The sequence below is a fragment of the Thamnophis elegans genome, chromosome 3, assembly GCF_009769535.1.
Source record: "Thamnophis elegans isolate rThaEle1 chromosome 3, rThaEle1.pri, whole genome shotgun sequence".
Classification (NCBI taxonomy): Eukaryota; Metazoa; Chordata; class Lepidosauria; order Squamata; family Colubridae; genus Thamnophis; species Thamnophis elegans.
In genome coordinates, this window is record NC_045543.1 from 98,238,281 (window position 1) to 98,264,236 (window position 25,956).

Consider the following 25,956-nt stretch of genomic DNA (forward strand, 5'->3'; position numbering starts at 1 on the left):
TCTGAGTCCATCAGCAGCTCAACCGGATCCTGCTGGGCCACAACACTACCCTTCCCCCGGGATGCGGCCTTGAGGGATATCGGGCATGGTAGGCCCGCATCAAAGCGGGGGCATGCACGACTGTCACATCAGCCCAAGTCCCCCCATCCGACCGATTGTCCTTCCAGTCCACCAAGTACTGGAATCGTCCCTTTAGCTATCTCGAATCCCGAATCCGGGCCACTTCATGCATTAGCTGCTTCTCTGCCTCACACAGTGATGGCTGGGGTGGAGACGGTTGGCAGAGAGGACAAGCCGACCGCTCAGGGATCAGGAGCGAGCAATGGAACATTGGGTGCACTCGCATCGAGCGTGGCAGGGTCAGGCAATAGGCCACAGGGTTGATGACGGTCTTCACCGGGAACAGCCCAAGATACTGGTGGTCCTTAGCCAGCCGGTGGGATGGAAGATGCCGTGTGGACAGCCATATGCGATCCCCCACAGCGAACTCTGGCACCGCACGCTGAGACCTATCCGCCACCCTCTTTTAGTCCTCATTAGCTTGGTGTGCTTGATGCATTGGAGAAATTGTTCTGGGCAGTTTATTAAGACGATTGAGTTGTTGTCCAGGTGTCTGAGTTTCCTCTGCAGGCTTTTTGCTAGCTTGTATGTCGGTATTCCAGGTAGAGACACAATTGGGTGTAAGGGATCCCATTCTTGTCTATTTTGGGGAGTTCGTAGAACCTGGGTGTGGAGGAGTCTGGTGATTGCATGTCCTTTCTCTCTAGTGGTGTTAGCTGTTTTTCTTTTTCCATTTTTCTTAGGTGTCTTTTATATTGTTATCACAAGACCCATCACAAGACACTCACTTGTCACACTCATACCTGATCTATCACAAGACCGACTGACCACACAAAGACCTTATAAACAGAAAAACACTGACCATGATATCCCCTAAACTCCACTGAAAATATTAATTAGCCTGGTAATGAAATGTTCGGAAACCAATCCACAAGCTCAGACAAGGAACCTTCACCCTTATTTATTTATTTATTTGTATTCCACTTTTATTATCTTTGTAAATAACTCAAGGTGGCGAACATATCCAGCCCACCTTCCTTTTTCTACTTTCTCCATAGCAGCAACAATCTAGTGACATGGGTTGAGCTGAGAGAAAAGTGGCTGGTCTAAATCACCCAGTTGGCTAAAGTGAGACTGGAATTCACATCCTCCTGTTTCTTAGCATAGTGCTTTAATCATTAGACCAAACTGACTAGTGATAGACATTACTGATTTTGGTGCAGTTTTCTATATTTTTAACATGGGCAGAATAGAGGCATTATTTTTTTAATCTTAAAATACATATATTGCACCAAAATCTCTTCAACAGCAATAAAGTAGTGGGGAAAACTTATAGGAAATTTTGTATAATGTTTTGATTTATTTTGTCTATGACAAAATCTTTAAAGTTTTGAATTGTAAGTAGCATATATGTTGATATATATTTTTAATAACTTAACCATTTCTTTATATAATTACAGTTCTGGCTGGATCCTACAAAGACACTTGCAGAGCATAAGGAACTCATAAATAGTATGTATATAATTTGAACTTTATAAATATTGTTTAGCGACACAGAGGCTTAGAAAGAACATCTATAAATCCAATCTTTTTGAGAAATCTGACACAAGTTTATTTTGTATGTAGAAATATTGATCAATCTCAAAACTGAACATACTGATTTAAGTGCTAAAATGTATTTTTCAACCTGTGTACAAGCATTCTTATTTCAATCCTGTTTCTGTTTTATTCTGGTATGTGCATGAATAAGTTTGAAAGCTTATGGTTCGTGCTGAAAAAATTCAGTGGGGATATTTAAAATTTTAATATCTGAAAATTAATTGAGGCACTCCAATGTAAATTATTTTGAATTGTGTTCTAAGAAAAAAAGGAAAGAGCTGTTATATAACTAAAATCACAAACAAAAGCGGGTGAATGCTTGACTGAATAAGGTATCAAAGAAAAACAAGGTATCAAAGTATATTCAGATATACATTATATCCTTATGATTTAATTTTATATAGTTTTCTTATTTCTAACAGCTGGTCCACCTTATACATTGTATTTTGGTGTTAAATACTATGCAGAAGATCCATGCAGACTAAAAGAAGAAATCACCAGGTATTCTTAACAACATTAACAAAAAAGACTTAATGTGATTTTAAGTAGATTGAAAATTGACTATATTTCAAGGCAAAGGAAAAGTAGTGAAGCTTTAATTTATTCAGTATTAAGCAATATGGTATTTTAAAAATAGTGAGAAATAGCTTACTCAAATCACTTGAGCCTTAGTGAGAGTCAGTAATGTTCAATCTAATGTGTCTTAACTTTATATATGCACAATCCAACATTTTGTACTGCTTGTTTTGTGTGTGTGTGTGTTGGTTGGATACTCTGATGAGAAAAATGTTTGGGAAAGGGAGGAAGGAATTTACAAAGCATAAAATGGAAATAAATGGGGAATCCAAAAACTCATGTTTCAGTATATGTGTTCACAATGTGTGAAAAGCTGGCATTGCATATAATGGAAATCTATAGAATGTTTGTTTGTTGGTTGGTTGGTTTTGTCAAACATGTATGAGATAACAGATATAAGTATAAACATGGACATGAACACAGGAAATAGGTATGAATAAATGCGGACAGTAGGACAGGGATGGTAGACACGCTGGTGTGCTTATGCATGCCTCTTTACAGACCTCTTAGGAATAGGGTGAAGTCCACAGTAGACAGTTTAAGGTTAAAACTATGGAGGTTTGAGGATGTAACAACAGTCAGGTAGTGCATTCCAGGCATTGACTGTTCTGTTGCTGATGTCATATTTTCTGCGAGTTTGGAGCGGTTTACCTTGAGTTTGTATCTATTGTTTGCCCGTGTATTATTGTTGTTGAAGTTGAAGTAGCCATTGACAGGTAGGACATTGTAGCAGATAATTTTGTGTACTACGCTTAGGTCAGACTGTAGGCGGCGTAGTTCTAGGTTGTCCAAGCCCAAAATTTCAAGCCTAGTGGCATAAGGTATTCTATTGGAAGCAGAAGAGTGGAGTACTCTTCTCGTGAAATACTTCTGGCTCAATTGTATTAAATTTGTGAAGATTATATGCGAAGTATAAATTTCCGTGTTATTTTAATATGCTATATATTTTCCCTAGGCATTGTATATAATACCTACCTAGGCATTATGCAGAATAACAAGAAGTATTTAGGCAAAGTATGAAAAGAGAGTCATGAAAAGGTTTGGGATTATGATTAGAGTTAGGATTAGCCTAAAACTAACCTTAACGCTTTCTAGAAAAGATGTATATGAAAATGTAAGAAGAAATGCAAAATAAAGTACAGGACTTTCTTAATGGAAAAAAAATAACCAAGAGAAAAAGACCAGTATTGACCTACTCGTTGCAACAAGGAAAACTAGATGGCATTTTAGTGGAAGTATTTATATTTGGGCAGTTTGCCTTTTGGTATTGCATAGAATTGTGTGAAATATTAAGCATTTTATACTTTGACATCCCATTTTGATATTCTATAGTTAACCTAGGCTTTCTATAAAATGTCTAATTTCACATATTGAAAGTAACATATACATCATTTTTCTTTGACAAAAATGTATTAAGGGCAAAAATAATTAATTACATTCATAGCATTACTCACTATCCTTCTAGAAGCAAAATTGACATTTCAGATTTATATTTTATATATTTTATTTTTGTATTTTATCTAAGAAATATTTTAGAAACATTTTATATATTTCTGTAATGAAAGATCAAGTCATATAAACACTTGTAAGTTATTTATAAAGAATGTTTGATCATCAGATTCTGTATTCATTTTAAATAGACCTGTTCAAGTGTGATGCAACTTCCACCTTTGTTCCAGTAAACATAACGTGCATGATAATTTATTGTTCTGAATGCACAAAAGCAGGTTTCATGGATGACAGTAGATCATGTCAGAGCAATGTAAAATCCAGAATAATTGATGTATTTCTATATTTATTGCCTATCTACCCATTTACAGCTTTTCTGCCCCAGCACATAGATTTGATGGAGGAAAATATGGCTGTTGTTGCATTTTATATGTGTCCTCTCTGTAACATAATGTGACCTTTTGCATTTTATAATTATTATACTATTATATCTGGTTTAGTAGCTGATAAATGCAACAGAGTGAGAAATATTCTACATGAAAAAAGTATTTGTAGGTGAAATTTATTAGCCCATATAGCCATCTGTTCTGCTTTAATTAAGAAAGATGTTAAACAAGAAATGTTTTTAAATGTACTAAAAGATGGAAACATGTTCTGTTGAAAGAAACATGGATTTCAGAAAAAGAAACCAAGCATTCTTTGCAATAAACTTTACAAGATTTGCCAGGATTCTAAATGCTAAGTCATTTTAAGATTTGATCCTTTGTTAAGTAAATCCAGAATACTCACTAGATGAGTATATACAATGAATCCTATTCCTTACAGCATTATTCAAACTATGTTTGGTTTCTGCAAACAGTTGTGATTTTTGTGCAGGTGTTTAGTAAGGGAAAGCCTTTTATAATGTGGTGTGGTTTGAGTTTAGCATAAGCCTTGAAACTTAGCATTATCAGGGTCAACAACCTCACAAATGAAGATTTTTATTCTGCAGATAGTTATGGTTGAATGCATGAATATATGTAGGAACCAGTGTCATTTTAGTCATCTTAATTGAAGTTAGGCTTATATGGAGCAGTGACGTGCGGTGAGGATTACCATTGGTGAGGCAAGACCGCAGCAGCGGCGAGAAGCAATGTCCCTGCCACTGTGTCCGACAGGCGTCTTGCGTTTATGGCGGACATAAACGCGAGATGCCTGTTGGACACAGCGACGCGCTCCACCACCTTGCCCCCCGCCTCCTCCAATGAACAATCCTGCTGCCCTGGCCTGCAGCCAGCCCCCCCCCCCGCCCGACCTGCTCCCTGCCTGGACTCACCGCTCTTCTCCTCCTCATCCTCCCCGCTTGGTGCTGGGCTGGCTGCAGGCCGGGGCAGCAGGATTGTTTGTTGGAGGAGGCGGGGGGGGGGGCAAGGCAGTGGAGTGCGACAGCGGCGAGAAGCATCTCAGATGGAGCCGGGACACCCGGAAGGCAAGCCGGCACTTCAGCATGCCTTTAAGTGACGGCTTGCCTTCCGGGTGTCCTGGCTCCATCTGAGATACTTATCATTCTCGCTGCCGTCGCGCTTCACCGCCTTGCGCCCCCGCCTCCTCCGACAAACAATCCTGCTGCCCCGGCCTGCAGCCAGCCCACCCACCCCCTGCCCGACCTGCTCCCTGCCTGGACTCACCACTCTCCTCCTCCTCCTCCCCGCTTGGTGCTGGGCTTTAAAGGGCTCCCCCCTCCCCACCCAGCCAGCCCACCCAGCCCATTCCTACCCCCGCCACCACTGTGTCCAACAGGCCAGGCGTCTCACGTTTATGGCGGACATAAACGCGAGATGCCTGGCCTGTTGGGACACAGCGGCGAGAAAGTCCCTGCCGCCTCCGCGCTCCGCCACCTCGCCCCCCCTGCCTCCTCTGACCTCACTGGACCGCTGTGAAGAAAGAAACACACACACATACACTCCACAATAAAAAAATTACATATTTAATTACAATAAATTTGAATCCCCCCCCCTCCCACCGTCCGATCCACATACCTTTTCCAGCTGTGGAAACTCTCTCAACTCTCCTCTTGTCTGCCCAATGTAAGCGTGCTCAACGTAAGCGTGCTCATAAGTCATGATTCGCTGCTCCCCGATCAGGAGGCGGGAGAATCAGTGCCTCTTTTGCATATGAAAGTTTTCGCTTTTTAACTCTTTCTTAACTTTTAAAAGGCGAAAAATTCCTTATGCAAAGGAGGCCCCGAGTTTTCTGGCCGCCTCCTAGTTAATACTGAGAGCAGACACCAAGCCATTGTGACTTGAAATCTGGTAGCAACTACCCTGGCTTTAATTATTTTTTTAAAAAAAATTAAAATTCTTTCCTTTCCCTGAGGAGACTGGTGAGGCCCCGCCTCCCTTGCCTCTAGTGACTGCACGTCCCTGATATGGAGTGTGTATTTTGCAAATGTTTCAAACTTAGTAATGCAGACATGTTTCAAAGTGATCTAAATCGGTAGATGCTTTTTATGGCTCTTCTCTATATACACAACTTTCACTTCATAATGTTAATCGCATGGTATTCATAGCATACAATACCATAGTGCCATATCAATCAATCAGTCAGTTAAATCCTTACTTTAATCATAGACCAGCATAAAATATAATAAGGAAAGATTACACCCATTTTAATAACAAAGCTGAAACTTATAAGACATAAAAGATCACTAAAAGCTAAGGTTGTCAACACAATGCTATATATAATACTATGTTATAGTTAATATGATACTATAATATTAAAATACTAACATCTCTCTATAAAGATTCTTAATACTAAGACTATGGACTGATAGGAGCACTCCTGAGCCACAAAAAAGATGTCAAAGCAAATAAAGATTTAAAATTAATAACAATAAAAAAGAATTCTCAGTAAGTATACCCAATATATAAGTAAGTATGTAAGTAAGTATGCCTGTACATTTGAAAGGGGAAAATAATTTGAATCTGAACTAAAGATAAATAAACCAAGCATTCATTAATTGTCTACAATAGATGAAATATGACCTTTAAATAGGCATATATAGTATAGATTACAAACAAAAATTTTTCATTTGGTCTGTGTTTTCTGGTGGCAATATCAACGTTTGTCTGTCTTATGGCCTTGGTAAGGACTCAAAAGTAGACAAACATTCCAAATCCAGTCCAAAGATTTGTCTGATTGGGTGACCAACCAACCATAATAGTTTTTTGTAGGTCCCACTACAAAAGACTCTCAAGTGGTTTAGAATATTCATTGTACAATTTAAAACAACAGCATTTTGGATCGGATATTGATTCAGGAAGGTCTTCAAGAGCAGTCCCATGTAGACAGTTTGGTCCAGTGGTTAAGGCACCAGGCTAGAAAGCGGACAACAATGATTCCACTCTTGCCTTAGCCTTGAAAGCCTATTGAGTGACCTTGCAGCAGTCATTCTCTCTCAGCTCACCTCACTTCACAAGGTTGTTATTGTGGGAAAAATAGGTGGAGGAAGGTAGGTTGGATGTGTCTGCTACCATAAGTTATTTGTAGCAATAGCATTTAGACTTATGTTCGACTTTACAGGGCTTTACATCCCACTCTAAGCAGTTTACAGAGTTAGCATATTGCCCCAAACAATTTGGGTCCTCATTTTACGTACTTCGGAAGGATGGAAGGCTGAGTCAACCTTGAGCCTTGTTAGATTTGAACTGCCAAATTGCAGGCAGCTGGCCTGTAGTACTGCACTTTAACCACTGCGCCACTGAGACTCAACAAAGGTGAAATAAATACATTTTAAAAAAACATTCTATTTGTCCAGTTGTGAGATGACTAGAGTGAGAGTAACCAGCTGAAGTACTCCTGGTCAAGGAGCAGGCACAACTGGTAGGTGAGATAACGCTGTTCATGGAGAAGAAACTATGTGTCCAGGAGGACAACCACATTCTGCTTTAGTTCTTGCATGAAGTGCAACCCCATCCAAAACTGAAAATAGAAAAAAACATCCAGAAACCAGGGGGCACAAATAGCCATAGCCACTCAGTTTTGTCAGGATTCAACTGGAGTATGTTCTTCATCCAGACCAAAACAGCCTCCACAGATTGGATTAGTACATTAATAGGTTCAGCTGTGTATCCAGGGTTGAGATATACAGTCAGACATCATCCACATACTGATGATACCCAACTCTACACTTGACAATTGATTTTACCCAGTTAGTAAAGGGCGAGGAACGCAGCGAAGCTCTGGTAGCGCTAGGACGCACATCTCGCTTCTCCCCCCCCCACACACACCTGCCACCTCTCGTTAAAGAGACGCGGGGAAGGGAACCAGGCAGGCTGCCTTTATCATTGGAGCAAGGTGGGTGGTGTTGGGCCGCGAGGCGCGCCTCTTACCTTTCCAGCTCTGTCGCGTTCCTCGTCCTTTTGCCCATTGAATCCCCTTGTAAAAAAAACCTCGCGAGTTGAATTAATGAGGTTTTTTTTTTTGTACAAGTGGATTCAATGGGTGAAAGGGCAAGGAACATGATGGAGCTGGAAAGGTAAGAGGCGCACCTCACTTCTCCCCTCCCCACCTGCCACCCCTCGCTAAAGGGACAGCGGGGGAAAGAAACCAGGCAGGCTGCCTTTACCATTGGGGTGGGCGGTGTTTTTTTGCGCGAGAAGGAACAGGCGGGAGGGGGTGATCGCATTGCTAGCCTGCTGCTGTTTTTGTGGTGAGCCCTCTTTTTGAGTGGGAGGAAAGGGCAGGGGTTGGAAGCACTTTGCTTTGCCTGCTGCTGTTTTTGCGGTGAGCCCTCTTTTTGCCCGGCAAGGTGTACCGGTAGGTGGTACAGTGGTAATGGCGGGGACAGGTTGTGCATGCGCTTAAATAGTTGGGGGCGGGCTTATTTTCAGGGGAGGGCTTATTATGGTGCATGGTCTGAAAAGCCCGATTGAGCTTATTAACAGGGCATGTCTTATTTTGGGGAAAACACGGTACATTTGAATAAACGTGGAACTAGCTTAAAACACAATCCCATCTCAAATTTAAATGAACAATACTAGTATAAATTAAATAGTATAAATAAATAAAACTGTTGCATAGAAAAATGAGCATGTTAAGCAGTTTACAATTGTATGTGCTAATGCTCATTTTGCTTTTGTTTCAGGTATCAGTTCTTTTTGCAGGTAAAGCAAGATGTCTTACAGGGGCGTTTGCCTTGTCCTGTCAACATTGCTGCTCAGTTGGGAGCTTATGCAATACAGGGTATGTCCTAATACAGTATTTCCCTTTTTAATACTGCCTTTTATTTGCAGTACAGGGTTGATTATATCTTAAAGCCTGTGTTTCTTTGAGTTGAAAGTAGTGGATTGTTATGAATTTCTTCTCCTTCAAGAGGCATTCCAGAGGGATAATAAATGCATGCATTGGGTACCTATATACTCAGGGAAAAGGGCGGCCTATAAATGTCCAATAAATACAAAATACAAAATACAAATATATTCACACAGCATTTTTAGTCATGGTTTCCTAAAAAAAATATTGATTCTTGTTTCAAACATAATGGTTTAGGTTCACTAAACCTAATGCACTAGATTAGCTTTGGGGCAATGTTCAAGATTATCAAAACTTGCTGGTGCATGTACTTTTGCACACTAAAAATGGTAACTTTATCAGAGATCCACTCCATATGAAATTTTCAGTGGGGAAGGGAATGTCCACAGATAAGTTAGCCTTTAAAAGAGCTGTGTCTTCTTTAGTATTTACTATGCAAAGTGAATATATGTACAGTTTTAACTCATCCAAAACTGGGTTCAGTTTATGTAGGACCACATCACAAAATGTTCAACTATATTGAACTTGTATATCTTATGGTAATAGTATGTTTCCAGACTACCTTTGTAATGATTTCATTTTATTTAGAGTCACTTGATGGAGAAATGGGCAGGAGATAAATTTAATAAATATATAAATAAAACAAATTTATTATTTTATTCACTTACAAAATTATATAACCATCCAATTCCTTCACATTCTTTTAAATGAATTAGGCAATGGTATTTTTGCTTTTTTAATATTGTAACTTTTGGGCTTCCACTTAATAAGACTTAAGAATCATCACATCACTCTTTTCTGTCTTCAATCTAGAATCCAATATTCTCTTTTCAAAGTATCATTCTGAAGAATTGCAGAACTGGGGGAGATATTGAAGATAATCGGGGATCGGGAGGGGGGCAGGAGAGGCTCAGGCAAAGATTGCCTATAGAAATTGCTTGCTCTACTTCCACCAAGAGATTGGAGAGACATTTCAAGAGAGTTCTGTAAGCTGTTTGCATAGCCTGCCTGCACCTCCCAGTACCAGTTTGCAGGAGTAATTGCATTGCTTTTGATATGTACAAGACAATAAACAGGCACTTGAGCATTCCAAAGGGTGAAGGGAATGGTTAGTAGGTGGGGGTGGGTTCTGGCAGAGACTACTGCCAGTTTGTCAGGGATGTGGCTCGTGCATGCGTGCTTGATGCGTGCGGTGTGCAGTAAAGCGCAGTACAAGTAAAATTGCTCTGCGCATGCTCAGAAGCAAAAAACAAGATGAAGAACCGGTTCGGGGCGTGGTAGGCTGGGTTGCTGCTGGTTCCAGCAACCCAAGCTGCCAAGCTACAATCGGTCCGGGCGAACCGGGCCGAATTGATCGGAACCCACCACTGTTAGAAGGCAGATTAAAGCCAAATGTGAAACTGAGCAGTTATGTCTCTTTCCAACCAGAAAGCACATGTGCTTTGCTTAGTAGTCTGTTGCCAGTTTCAATTAGGGTTATTAAGAGAGGACTATCATTACTAGGTTGCCACCAATCTTGGTGGAGTGTGACTTCTCCCTTGACTGTTTATCTGCTGCTATTTCCTGTTAATCTGGGTGTTGGTTGCTAGAGAGGTTATATTCTAGGCTATTTCTTTCCTTCCTAGACTTGGTTGTGTCTTAAATAGTGTGTAAATGAGATTTATCTCTATGTGTCTATTGATGGTGGAATCATCTGAATGCCAAACTCTCAGGAATCCTGTAGGATTGTTGGAATTTGGCTTGATCTAAAATGTTGTTTCCCAGTTGAAAATGATGGAGGCTGTCCATGTGTCATCATTAAGCGAAACAGTCACTAAGTTGGAAACCATATGACTGTGACTGTGTTTTCCTTCTCCATCCTTTGGAAAGCTCATCCCAGCAATGGGATAGCCAACTAGAAGCTCCTATCTATAACGGACCAGATTAATTAGTTTCATGCTTTAAGCTTTTGTTTGCCACCTAATAATTTTATTTCTGAGCCGAGGTGGTGCAGTGGGTAGAGTGCAGTACTGCAGGCTTCTTCAGCTGACTGCTAGTTCAGCAGTTCAGCGGTTCAAATCTCACCGGCTCAGGGTTGACTCAGCCTTCCATCCTTCCGAGGTGGGTAAAATGAGGACCCGGATTGTTGTTGGGGGCAATATGCTGACTCTGTAAACCGCTTAGAGAGAGCTGAAAGCCCTATGAAGCGGTATATAAGTCTAACTGCTATTGCTATTGCTATTTCTGCTTTCTCCTCCCCCCCCTCCATCATTTGGAATGCTCACCACAGCATTGGGATAATTAATAAGGGAATTAATGTTGATATTTACATTCACTGGAAATGAATAAATTACAAAATAGTAAGGAGACACACAAGGCGGAATATATATAAAAAGGAATAAAGTGTACTGGTAGCTGTGAACATGCTATGCAAAAGCTTGGTATGTTTCACATCATGTGTACAGTTACTCTCTTGTAATCCATTACTCTCTAGTCTCCACTGGAAGGGAGACATGTCAAATGCAGGAGAGATTGCTTACAAAGATTGTTTGTTTTTTCCCCTTCTCCCCTCCCCCCTGCTGCTTTTTAAGCAATTGTTTTTGCAAGACAGGAAGGGGGGGGGGGAAGAGGCTCTCTTTGTAAGCAATTTCTCCTATGCCTGAACTAATTTTTTCTCACCGTTCCCTCACAGAGCAAAGATATTGATGAAGAAATAATTACAAGGGAGTTAGCAGGCATCCTATGGGGAATACACTGAGCTTGGGTCTGTTAGCACCACTGCATTCCTTACAATATATATTCACCTCTATATACGAGCTTACTTTCTTGTAATTTCCTTTTCTCTTATTTTTCTTCTCTGCAAGGGGGTACAAAATAAAAATAGGTCAGGCACAGGATACCCCATACTCACTCTAATGCCTGTTTTAATACAACACCTTAAATGGGATCCATACTTATTTTTTTCTGTATGAATGTTTCTGTTCCCATTTTCTCTTCCATATTCTTATGTTCCACTTTTTGAATTAAATGCTATAATTTTGTTTAATTTGGCTATTTAAGATTAGATAATTTTTACTTGGATAATTTCAATTAAATATTTAGGTGAACATCTATCCAAAGGTATGCAATTAAAGAATTCATATTTTTGTGTGCATTGTATAGCTGAACTTGGAGACTATGATCCATGCAAGAACACTGCAGGTTATGTTTCAGAGTACCGTTTTGTTCCTGACCAAAAAGAAGAATTAGAAGATGCCATAGAACAAATACACAAGACTCTGACGTAAGAATTTGGTTTTATTAATTAATGTCAAATGACAACTTGTGCAAAGAAGAAGCAGTAAAGAAGCAGCTCTCTCTGAGAAGGACCTTTCCTTTGATTGTTTTTTAAAAATATACTTACGTGCTGGATGGCTTTCTTATCCATCCAGAAAAACAGAAGTACGATACATTTTGGCTTAGTGTTTTCTATGTATTGTATGTATATTACAGCCAGGATATGATTGTGATTTCTAACTGGAAATGTTGGTCTGAATATCTTACTAGTTTGTTTTTCAAAATTATGGTTTATTTAGTAAAACACAGATAGCTAGGTCCATAACCATAGACAATTATCTAGGTGGAAGCATCTAGACAACTTTGTCTTGAGTTGGAAGCTAAACAGGTCTTGGCTTGGCTTATATTTAGATGGGAGACAGTCAGTGACTATTTGGGGTTATAGAGTAGAGTAGGAAGTTAAAATACACCCAGGGATAAGGTAGTGAAACCACTTCTTTGCTGGTGCTGTTGCTGCTGCTGCTGACAAAATTACAGAAATTGCAGCAACTGAATTGACTTGAAGGAGGTTTCATGCTTTTATAATGAGAAGTATATTTTACTAGGCTTATAAACTATGGTTTATAAACAAATGGATTCATTTACATTTCATGTTATGCCAGACATGCATGCCACATTATGATTTAGCATATGCAAATCTCACCACTAAATAGTATAGATAAACATAAAAAATATTGGCAGGAAATCCTGTATAATCTATAGATTCAGAAGCATGACACGTTTAAGCAAAAGTGGTGGGGGAGGGAAAAAAAGATGAAAGCAATCTATAAACTACTAAAACTCTTGTATCTGTAATCTTCACCTGGATGAAACAGTGCATCACAGGGCAGTGATCATGGGGAACATGATAACTGTCTTCCAGTACTTGAGGGACTGTCACAAAAAAGAGGGGATTGACTTATTCTCTAGGGCGCCAGAATGCAGGACAAGAAGTAATGGATGGAAGCTAGCCTAGAATAAGGAGGAATTTTCTGACAGAGCAATGAGTGGAATAGCTCACCTCCTGGGGTTATAGGTGCTCCACCACTGGAATTTATAGACCTATTTGGGGGAGGACAAACACAATTAGAGGAAGCCCCAGTTTGCCTGTTGCCACATTTGTATATTGAAGGATCTATGAAAGAAACAAAACTTTTGTGACATTTTGTCTGTGAACAATGAGTAACATAAATTATTCTATTAGGACAGTTGATCACATGGACATAGTAGCAATTTGTTTTTCTTTGTATTGAAAAACAAGTTCAATATGTTCTGTGAGCAGTGTTCCACAGAATCACCATAAAATAAATGCTAAGTACAAATAACTATAAAAGAGGAACTTTATTGCACTGTAGTCAATTCATAGGGACTTCTATAAGCAAACTCATTTTTGCCACATTCAAAGAAAGAGAATTAATATATTACATAAAATAGATCTGAATGTCCTAGAAAATTTACTGAAAGAGGTGTACAAAGTATAAATATGTATTTTTTATAAAAGGTGCAATTACAACTGAATATGGATATAGATTCAATAGTCACTGCGCCACAAAGGCAAGTCTACCAGACTTTTAACATTTTCCTCTGAAGAAAAGCTGTTGAAAATACATAAGAATTTATTAAGGTTAGAATTCTTCTAAATTTGGAGATGATTATTTCATGTAAATATCTTGCTGACCTAAAAAAGAAGATTAACTTCTAAAATATATGTGTCTAAGGAGAACACACTGATCTTGTTGCCCTTCTAAATGCATAATGCTATTTAAGAACTGACATTGCCTGCCCACAGTACGTCATCAGACTTCATCTTGTGAAAACTCCTAGTACAGTTTTTGCTGGAATAATTTTCAGTATCTTTCAAAATTATCTTTAAAGTGAAAGAGCATAAACCCAAAGGAAAAGGCAGTAGTGTAATAAGAAAACATAACCATATATTAGTCTTTACTTTGATCATTCCAGTCTCTTGATGAAGAACTGCACCAGACACATCTTTAAATATATTCCTTAAAATATTTACCCTATCTTCTTTGAAGAATCAATGTTTCTATACAGTCACATTTAGGCTCCAAATAAAAACTCTGCATAAGCTTTAGCTGAAAATACTTTTCATATAGTTAGTACATGTATCTCTGAAATGGTAAGATGGTAGCTGGACTTACTTTGTTCTGAATAAATACATCTAAGAATGTTATGGTGGTGCAGTGGTTAGAATGCAGTACTGCAGGGCTAACTCACTGCTTGCTCCAGGAATTCAATTCTGAACGGCTCAGGGTTGACCCAACCTTCCATTCTTCCAAGATTGTAAAATGAGGACCCAGATTGTTGGGGGCAATATGCTGATTCTGTAAATCACTTAAGGAAGGCTGTAAAGCACTGTGAAGTGGTATATAAGTCTGCTATTGCTATTTATTCAACAGGGGCCAAGTTCCAGCTGAGGCAGAACTGAATTACTTAGGAGTAGCAAAGACACTTGAAATGTATGGAGTGGATCTTTATCCTGTCTATGTAAGTAATATTTTTTAAAGTTAAAAGTCCCCAACCTTTTTGGTACCAAGAACTGGTTTTGTGGAAGACAATTTTTCCACGGACGGAGGAGGAGAAACGTGCAACCTAGATCCTTACATGCACAGTTTACAGTAGGGTTAGAGCTCCTGTGGGTATATAATGACTGATGATCTAAAGTGGAGCTGAGACAGTGATGGGAAGTGGCTGCAAATACATATGAGCTTCACTCACTCACCTCTGTTCACTCACCTTCAGCTGCGAGGCCTGCTTCCTTACTGTCCATGGACCAGGACCGGTCCTTGTCCTGGAAGTTGGGGATCCCTACGTTAATAGAACTCTTGACTTATTTTCCTTGAAAAGGAAATTATAGGGCTGAACCACAAATTTATTTTTACTTCCTTCCATTCCAAAAGCAGTTTAGAAGACATTCAAGAGACTGAGCCTACTAGGTTTGTAGTCTGAACTGTATAATTCTCTGGATCCTGGACAGGGTCAGCAATCCTAGATTACCTGTTGCAAAGCAGTAATTCTGTTACTCTGGAACAGGATCCTTTTTTTAAAGACAAAAGTTAAATCTTTCAAAATTCATATTTGAGATAAGCATGGATTAGGGAACTTTCTGTTAAAGATTGTGGTGGTGTTGCCATACAAAAGGCAAATAATTATAAAAAGTTTAAGATTATAAATCTGAGGGGTTTATTTTAAGTGTCATTAGAAGATAAAAGGTATATGTACATGCAACAGATATGTTCAGGCAAGAATTATAAAAGTAACACAAAATCTGAGTAAAGTCCTTAAGAAGTTCAAAATAACAGGAAATAATAGATAATTAGTAGGCTCAGACTTAAGTGGAGAGAGTGGAAGCTTATTTAATAGTGACAATGGAATTTTTTTTTGCAACTACTATAATGGAACTAGCTTAGAAAAGGTTATTCTTTATCTCTATACAGTGATCTATATGAAAAACATTTTTCTTTTGAAAACAGTATCACATTAACAAATACAATTTAACTTAATTTAACATTTTTTTCCCCAGGGTGAAAACAAATCTGAATATTTTCTGGGACTGAAGCCTGTAGGAGTAGTTGTTTATAAGAATAAAAAGCAAGTAGGAAAGTATTTTTGGTAAGTAAAATCTATAGCCCATATCAAAATGGATGGCAAGCAACAATATATATACAAACTTTATTCCTTCTTTTCCATCTATTCAATATTCCAAGTACTGTAAATATTTTTCCTCAAATTGGTAAAGAAAAAAGTCCCTTTGATTGAGATGTGAGTCCTGATGATTACGTGAATACACCCATGTATGCTTTGATAACTACATACATAGTCCTCGGTTTATAACCATAATAGAGCCTGCTCATTATGGTCAAAAGTTGTGATGATGTAAAGCAGGTGATCACGTGTCCAACCTGATTTTACAACCTTTTATTTCAATTGTTGTTAAGTGAATCACTCGGTCATTAGGTGAATCAGTTGTTAAGGAAACCCATGGTTGCTCTAGGGCATTTTTGCAAAAACTGGAAATAAAAGCCGGTTTTTGGCAAAAAGTCATAAATTGTGGTCATATGACTGTGGGATCCCACAATTCAACCCTATGCTAAAAATATTCTCTTCTATTGATAACAGTGTTAACGGGCTCTCTTTGCATACACACCACTATATTCAGTTATTACCTGCATCTATAATGTATTACTTACATTTTCTACTGCAATAAAACAGCTTGGGGAAAATACAGCTTAGGGTCATGGTGGACTATGGAATGCTTATTTCTAATTTAGAATTAATTTCTGATCTGTTATAGAGAATTGGTATAGATATACTTATATATTTCTAAGGAATTAAAGAATGGGTATTGTATTAACTTTTTATAGTTAGAGTGATTCTTTCAATATTTCCTGATTAAATGCATTTCTATATGTGTTTTTTATCTTTTTTTAAAAAATATATTTTAGGCCTAGAATTACCAGGGTCCACTTCAAAGAAGCTCACTTTGAACTTAGAGTTTTAGGAAAAGATGTAAGTTTATATTTTTATAACTTTAAATTAAGTGTATTATGCAACCCTGTAAAAAGTGTGAAAACAATAAAAGGCATTAATAAGCGGGCAGCATGATTGTGGGTCAGACCAACACACTTCACAGTTTAAGTGTTGTGGGGAAAATAGGAGGCAGGCAGGAATATTTACACTAACTTGAGTAGTACAAAATAAAGGTAGGTTATAGATCCAATAATTTCAGAATATAATTAATAATTGTGAGATTTATGGGTAAATCTGCAATGAATTGTTCTGTAAACAATTATAAGTAGTTAGTTAAGGATGGTAATTGATGTAGGAATTTCCATCACCAAGCAATGTCATAAAGCATGACATCACATGACTACTTAAAAATTGTTAAATGAGTCTCAGGCAGCTCACAAGCAGGCAGCTGTGTAAGGTATGGGGCCAGGGATAGCTGTTGTCAGGTAGGGAAGGTTGTGTGAGTGGCCTGAGAGACATGCAAATATAGAAGGCTGGAGTAGTTGGGCAGGGAAGGGTGTACAAGGAATAGTTCCAGGGTGGAAGGATCAGGACTGGGTATTTCCAGACAGAGGAGAATGCAAACAGTGATCACATGACCATGGGATATCGCAAGCCAATTGCCAATTACCCAGATTGTGATAATGTGACTGCAGTGGTTCTGTGATGGCCAGAATTTCAAGGACAAGTAAGTCTCCTTTTTCAGTACCATTATAACAAGATGATGATGAAAAATTGTAGAAAATAATTAGTAATACCTCAACTACTGCTCTTTTTTCTGTCTCTTAAATTTGAGGTGGGACTTTTAAAGTACTTATAATGTAGCATTCCCTAACATGATACTCTCTGGATCATAGCTGGTAGTTATAATTCCAACACAAGAGAGCCAGTTTGCTCTAGTGATTAAGGCATCAGTCTAGAAACCAGGCGATTGAGTTCCAGTCTCACCTTAGGCATGTAAGCTCAGTGGGTGACTTTAGTCAGTCACTCTCTGTAACCCACAGTATCATGCATGGGTGACAGGCCAATCAATCTGTTCCAGTCACAGGTAAATGTTCTATTTTTGGTTGATCCAAAAACGGATGCTGAACTTGTAGGAAAACACTAGGAAGAAGAAGAGTTGTATTTCTAACACAACTGTTACAGTAGGATGTTTGCCTTGCTTGTAATGTCTACATAAATGAGGCGACATGAAAGTAAGGCAATCAGGAGTGAAATGCTACCAGTTCGGGCCGGTTTGCCAGAACTGGTAGTAAAAATGCTACTGGTTTGCCCAAACTGATAGTAAAAATATGTTTTTAAAAGTTTTTTAAAAGTTCCGAAGCTCGCGCAGCACAGCTGATTGTCACACAACTGATTGTCGGAACTTTTTAAAAACTTTTTAAAAGCATTTTTTAACTATTCGTTCTCCCGAACCAGTAGTTAAAAATACTTTAAGAAGTTGGGAGTCCTGTGCATGTTTGGAGGTGATGCAAGCGAGCGAAGTGACCATGCGTGCTCACATTTTTTAGTGGATTTCACCCCTGAAGGCAACTAATGTATAATGTATGCATATAATAAATGTGCCTGTATGAATGGCATGGTGGCCTATAGGTGGAGCTCACCTCACAGTCAGGAGGCCGTGATCCTAGATAACGACAGATATTTACCTAGGCACAAAGAGACAATATCTATTGTGAGCTGCACAAAGGAATCAGCAAGGGCATCCAGCCAGTAAATGCTCAGCTTCATTCATTTGCCCGACTTCACCCCAATGCAAGGAATTGCAGGGTCAGTAAAAGAAACAAATTGTGCCTGTATATGACTTGACTTTTTTTACTAATCCTGATTAAAACCATTCTTATTTTAATTAAATGATGAAATTATATTTTTGTACTACAACTGGGATTGTATACTGGCCATCACAGTAATTCAGTAATGAAGAAACAAAGAGATTGGGACAGTTTGCCCAAAACCTTTTGGTATTGGAAACATTCTGCATACGGTAGAAAAGTTAGCTGGAGTGATGATTGAGTCTCATTTTAAATGGCAGTAAGGTAATATTCATATTTGGTGATTGCAAAATAAATAGACCAAACTACTTGGCAATAGTAACTTGAGATCAAAAATTCAACTCTTATTCTTCCAAGGTCTGTGTCAAAGTGAACCAATAAATATCTAATACCTGATATCTTTGTAGCTTTATGGGCTACATGGTATATAAGTGTTTTGCAATGACTTTCTTCCAGGACATTTCTTCAGTTTATCAATCTAGCATGCAGCTCTGTTATTCTCTCAGTCAAATATTTACAGGTTCATTCTTGTTAGCTTCCAACTTACCTTCCAACAAGATCAGCCAGGTACTGATACCTGCTGAAACATGTTTGGGTAGATGGACTGTCTAAAATTCAGTCCTGAGGGATAAAAAGTAGCAATCACACATGTTGTTGATAAATTACCAATTGAAGTGTAAGGTGAAATTAGTTGGAGAGATCATCCCCAAAACACATTCTTAAATTGGAATGTATGTATGTATGTATGTATGTATGTATGTATGTATGTATATGTATTGTGTCACAACCCCTGGTATGCCCAAATATGGGAGGAAGCATACTGCTTACTTTCTCTGTCTATCGGCTCATCACAAGAGACCATCCAGATAGAAAGCCATTATTTTTACTGTTGCCTTTGTTACATTTGTGTTATCAGCACAAATGCAACACAGATAATATATATGATGAGTTGATAGACAGAGAAAGGAAGCAGTATGCTTCCTCCCATATTTGGGCATACCAGGGGTTGTGACACAATACATATGCATATATTCATTATTATTTTTAAGTAGTTTTATAAGTCTTGTTGACTTATTTCAAATATTGTATCTATTTTTCAGCTGAAAACCTTACATAGCAGCTCATAAAAACCTGCTTTAAAAAAAGAATCCTTTTACAATCTTGCTGTCTAAAAACCTGAATATACACACTTGCACATGTGAACATGTACACACACACACACACACACACACACACACGTTGGGATAGAGCAAAAAGAAAGAAGCTCCCTTAAGCATAATTTCCAAATTAGAATATGTCTAGCTGCAAAAGAAAAAACCCGAGGACTACAAACATTTAAATCCTAGCTGAGCCAGTGGTCTGGCTGATGAGGTCTCTCAACATTGCTGATAGAAGATACCTACTGTATATCTTGTGTGAAATATGTAGATTGTATGAATATTGCTTTATAGTAATTCAGCAATTTAATTAACATTCCCAAATTGGAACTCCAGAGTGATTCAAACCATCAAAGTGTACATTCCCAAATCAATTTGGAAAGATTCAAACCTTATTAGAGATGTAACAGACTTTTGTATATGTGCAGATGTATTTTTTCTGTATCTGTCTGAAAATCCAAGTATATTCAATTTCTGCATTGATATGAATGTCCAAACTGCATTGCATCAATTTTCCAAATCTATTCAGATTGATTTTAATGATAATTTTCCAATGAAATTCTAGTAGAAAATAGGGCAAAATGTAGACTGATCTATGCTATCTTTAAATAATTACAGAGCTAGTTGAACAGTTATATCCAGTTAGTATACGTCAAGTGACTTCATACTGAAATAGAAGGAGATGTCAAGTGGAATATTACAGGTCCTAGTTCTAGGCCCTGCATTCAACATATTTATAAATTACTTTCATAGGGGATTACAAAATATGTTATCCAATTTGTGGATAGTAAAAAGTTAGAGCATCTATTTTGCTAAGCATCTATTTTGTCAGTCTCAAAATACAGAGTTTTGACAAGCTGGAACAATAGAGAGAATCCACAAAGAAAAATTTAAATATGTTGTCCTTCATTTGAATAGGAAAAATCAAAGAGATAAGAGAGATGTAACCTTAATATACAGTGGTACATGTGTAAAGGATCTGAATCTACAAATCAATTTGTATTTAAAACAACTCTGGTTCATATATTTGGTTCCCAGTTAGTGAACCAAAGAAAAATATAAAAGCCCTACCAACATTCAAATTGATTTAGATAGTACTTGAGGTAATGGCTGATCTCTCAGGGTAAAGTGATTAAAGTTCTACACTTATCAGTAGGCATAACTTCAGTGAAATTCTCAATGATCACAAATGGTGTTTGATCCAGGGGGAGCAGGGGGGATAGACATATAAAGTGTATTTAGTACTTACATGGTCAGGTTATTACCGTAAGTGCAAATACTTTACATCAGAGTGAGCCCCATAATAATATCATTTTTTTATTTCAGTGTAATGAAACTTCGTTCTTTTTTGAAGCACACAACAAAACTGCATGCAAGCATTTATGGAAATGCTGCGTAGAACAGCACACCTTCTTCAGGTAGGTGAGCTGAAACTCTGCGGAATCTGTTACTGAACGACAGTAAAAAGTATATCTGAGTAGTTTAGGGAAGATATATTTAAATCTTATCTAAAGTTTAAAAATCAAATGTTTTGGATTCTTTTGCTTGTCTAACTGTGTTTAGGATAAGTGTGCACATTTCATTAGACTAGTTTGGATCTAAAAATAAGAATGGAAGATAAGTGGCCACTGGTTTTGGTCTGCAATTGCACAAGCAAGATTTTTCCAATTACAGTAATGAGTAAATCTGGGATGGCTGATCTTTACTTTACTTAATCTCTCCTCCCCCCTGCTTGTCAGGGGATCCATTTTTTGTAACCCAAGAGGACCTCAAAGGCCCCTTCCAATCCTATAATTCTATGTTCTATGAATATTAGCCCTCAGACATGAATGAATCAAAAAGAAAATACAGGTAGTCCTTGTACCCACAATTGAGACTAGAAGTTCCATTACTAAGAAAGGCAGTTGCTAAGTGAGTCATGGCTAATCTTGCAATCTTTCTGCCACAGTTAAGTGAATCACTGGGATTGTTAAGTGAATCACATCATTAAGTGAATCCGGCTTCCTCCATTGACTTTCCTTGTTGGAAGTTGACTGGAAAATGGGTGGGCTGCTGGGGGTTCGCAGGTGTTCAGAAGAACCTCTAGCTAAGATTCTGCAGTTCGGAGAACCCCCAAAACACACTCCTGGTTGGCCCACCCCACACTGCCCCTCTCAGGAGTCCCCACGTGGTCTGTTTTGGATGCAGGTAAGTGTGGCGGCTCAGGGAGGGTGAAAAACTGGCCTACCAGAAGTTCAGGAAGGAAGGAAACGGGCCCGATTCCAGCCTCCCAGAGCCTGGGAAGGCCATTTTTGCCATTGAAGAAAGTCAGGGAGGGCAAAACACACCCACCCACACACACCTGCCGTGGTGCAGGAGACTGACTAGGCCACACCCACGATGGCCATACCCACCCAGCAATCGGGGAGATAACCCCTTACTAAAATTTTTGAAGCCCACCCCTGCTGGGAAAGTCTCAAATGGCGATCATAGAGCCCGGAATGCTGCAACCATCATAAATAGATGCTGGTATTTCAGTCCTGAAAGAAACATAGGCACTGTGGTCTCTGTTCTCACCTGAGAAAACCAGGAGCCATCTCTGTGTAAATACACTGCCAAGGATCCGACCTGCAATTGAATAAGGTTTGCCAGTTTGTTCAAGAGACTTGTTTTTTTAAGAGAAAAATGACGAGGTTTCTTTGGGCTACCCTCAAAAAACATCCCCAATGAAGATTTCCCCTTCCTCAGTCTTGTTCCTTTCTCAAAGTACCAAATATTCAGCATCCAAACCACAACTTATTGTTATTTCTTCTGTGGGGAAGGGGAAAATTCGTGTCATTTTTAAAATTAATATTTGTATGGATCTATTTGTATGAACTTTTTAAAAAACTATGTGATTTCCAGCTCCCAAAGAAAATAAAATACTGCAGTGAAAAATCGCCCTTCAATTATGATTGTGAGGGGAGGGGTGGGTGGGCTGCTGTGTCTCTTTGGTAGCCACAGTGAAAATAGTCATGGAAGTGCAGAGCCTGCCAGTAGAATGGAAAGTTTTTCAGTTTGTCAACTGTGGCCAGCACAACACAAATAATCTTGTGGCAGGTGTTTTTCTGAAATAATCAAACTTTATCTCAGACCAGCTTCAGCTTATAGAATGTTGGTGGAAAGATGGAGGGCTGGTTCTGAGCATGTGAGCCCTCAGTAATAATAGAGAAGGAGATTATGTGCGATCTATATTTTCTTTCATTTATGGTTGGTCTTTTAAAGACAAATGCACTCTGTGTTTTAAATTGAAACAGAATGCCAGAAACTGAATCTAATTCTCTATCAAGAAAACTTGGCAAACTTGGATCTCTTGGTTATAAACATCGATACAGGTATGAATAAGATAATATTACTATTGTGACTTGAAGCTTTAATTTCAAGATGCATTTATATGGTTTTTTTTTCTTTGTTCATGGAATCTGGAAGTTTAGGTATTGTTGCTGTGGTTTTCTATCCATTTTTTTGAGACAGGTATAAGCACAGCTTTAAAGGGGATTTGAGGAACTCATCTCCAGCCTTTTATTAAAATTACAGCTGCAGAGTTTGTCAAGCTGAAATATGCTTTAATGTTTTAAGAGTTCTGTTTACAAATATATAGTTTGCTTGCTGATTGTAATGGCATGTGGTAACTTATTTGAGTCAAGATTTACTCCTAGTAATTTCCTGAATATTCTGAAGAAGGGGTTTTTTTTAGCAACTGTATAAAAATAAATTACTGTTATCTTCAAGAATTTTTTTTTCACCCAATATTGCAGTCTAACTTACATCTCTGGAACTTATTGGTAATATCCCTTCCAGGTATTAACCAATTTCAGTTTTGCTTAGTTTTTAAGATCCACCAAGGTCCATTAAATGTTTCTACCTTGCTGGACTGCAGTATCATAAAAAATTGGATGGCTTTGTTTGTTTGTTTGTATGAGCCAAGGTGGCGCGGTGGTTAAATGCAGCACTGCAGGCTGACTGCTAGATCAGCAGTTCAGCGGTTCAAATCTCACCGGCTCAGGGTTGACTCAGACTTCCATCCTTCCGAGGTGGGTAAAATGAGGACCCGGATTGTTGTTGGGGGCAATATGCTGACTCTGTAAACCACTTAGAGAGGGCTGAAAGCCCTATGAAGCGGTTTATAAGTCTACTGTTATTGCTATTGCTATTGTTTGTGATGCGGGACAATGTGTATGTACCTGTATATTGTTTCCTTCATGTATACTTGGAGTAGATAAGTTTCTTCTACTTGGAAAAAACAATTACTTGAAATATTATACCTAGCATATTTTAAATTTATATTCTGAATCATTAGGACACTTACTGTTATTTTACATTCAGTGAATAAGATAGTTAGGAATGTAACTCTGTTATATTCTTGTGTAATATACATGAGAATAACTAATATACTCAGTTACTTAAAACTGAATATTTAGAAATTAAGCAAACTTGGTGCCAGCAAATAGTATTTGAGTTTTTGAAAGAGTCATAGGACACTAATGGTAATAAAAAACAAAGTTGTACAGCATTACCTTCTCCTGGGATTTCTTAATTTAAGTGTGACCTAAATAAAGTATGTATATTATGGTAGCTTATGAGAATCATGACTCTTCTTCTTTCTTACCCTCATAACTGAGTAAGCAGTTGAGTGCCACTCTGAAAAGTGATTAAATTATGATTTAAAAAAATGTTAGCATGGACACATATTTGAAGATACATGCCTAAGTTTTATGTACTGTTAGACCCCATCGTAATTGGGACAGTAAAATACATATTTATATACCACATTATATCTCTGCCTGATTTGCCTTGACAAAGCCTTGAGTTTGTTTTGTTTAACCTGAAAAAGTCATTAGATTAGATATGCAACAATAAAGAAGAAAGCACATATTAACAGTAGAATGTCTCTTTGTTCTAAATTGTTTTGTAAAGTATTTTCAGAACACATTGTCATTTGAATTCTGAAATTCTTATAGGTTTTTTTTACATTAAGAGTCTAAATCTTGAATCTGGGCAATATAATTGACATTTGTTTTACTAACTGTAATTGTATGTGGAGCGAATTGTATACAATACAGTGTGTGCAGAATGTGGAACTCTGTTCACTTCATCTGGTGTGAACACATTAATCTGCACTAAAGAAGCTACACTTCTTGACTATTAGCCACTTAGTCAAGTTCAGGGTTTTGTTTTTGGTAGATAATAGTATTTAATAGATTGGTATTCCAGGCCTGATTTTTTTTTAATATGCTTAATTTGTACAAATCATCTTAGATCAGGGGTTTAAATTGGCAAACTTCACTCAATTTCTGTAGTTTATACACCCAAAAGAATATTTGTGTATTTAGGCCCTTAACACAAGATTTATGCACTTTATGTAGATTCTTCGTTAACTTAAGAAAAGTTCAAATGGAGAAAAAAATAGAAGTGTTTAACAGAATTATGAATAATATTATACAGTTCTATAAACAGGAATATTGGGACTTTAAGGTTCCCTAGTGAAGGCAGTTAGTTTGGTTGCTACTTAAGTGGAGTAATTAAAGGGTACTTTTAAGCTGAAGGTAAAGATAACATTACTAATGAGCAGAGCACTCCTTTGGAGGGTGAGATGGAGAATCCAAGGTGAGAGAAGTCTTCGGGAAGGTAGCAGGTTTTATTTTTATTACCTTATTTTGTTACAAACGGGGCCTGTCTCATTGATTCATATGGCAGGAAAATAAATGACTCCATTACTGGCATAGCTTTCTGTTCTTCTAGAGCCATATCAGAGGAAAAAAGGACTTTGGGTCCAAGGGGAGCCTCTTTCTCTCCCATCATACTCCCTTTACCTTCTGTTTGGAACCAGAGATCTATCCATAGACACATGGAGAAAGCTTCTAAAACACCATTTCTGAAGGCAGATCTCGGAATTCTTGAATCTTTGAAAGCCTATCTCTAGGACACCCTCATAGTTATCATAGTGTATCAGCCACACTGATTATTATGAATTGGAAACAGGATGGCATCAGCAGTTTGTCTTTCGGAATAAAGAGGAACCATACCTACTGATATTCCACTTGTCTATCTTTTAGCCCAGCTGGATGGCAGTATCTAGGTAACCTTGACTGATCTTGGTAGGAAGTCAAGGAAACATCTTGGAAGAAGGCAACAACAAACCATTTTTCTATTGGTGCCAAGAAAACTACATAGTAATTGCTTCAGTCTGCTTTGCAACATGTTGATGTGGA

At 38.1% G+C, this 25,956-nt stretch overlaps 1 protein-coding gene across 3 annotated transcripts in view; it reads left to right on the forward strand.

The window, feature by feature from the left end:
- EPB41L4A (erythrocyte membrane protein band 4.1 like 4A) overlaps window positions 1-25,956 on the forward strand; it is a 92,081-nt gene that overhangs the window by 42,124 nt on the left and 24,001 nt on the right. For all 3 annotated transcript variants that reach the window (XM_032213080.1, XM_032213079.1, XM_032213082.1), the window contains 9 exons: window positions 1,521-1,572; window positions 2,082-2,160; window positions 8,810-8,907; window positions 12,118-12,238; window positions 14,688-14,775; window positions 15,812-15,900; window positions 16,734-16,797; window positions 21,053-21,144; window positions 23,002-23,079. In XM_032213080.1, the coding sequence (XP_032068971.1) occupies window positions 1,521-1,572; window positions 2,082-2,160; window positions 8,810-8,907; window positions 12,118-12,238; window positions 14,688-14,775; window positions 15,812-15,900; window positions 16,734-16,797; window positions 21,053-21,144; window positions 23,002-23,079 (761 nt within the window). The remainder of the gene's footprint in view (window positions 1-1,520; window positions 1,573-2,081; window positions 2,161-8,809; window positions 8,908-12,117; window positions 12,239-14,687; window positions 14,776-15,811; window positions 15,901-16,733; window positions 16,798-21,052; window positions 21,145-23,001; window positions 23,080-25,956) is intronic.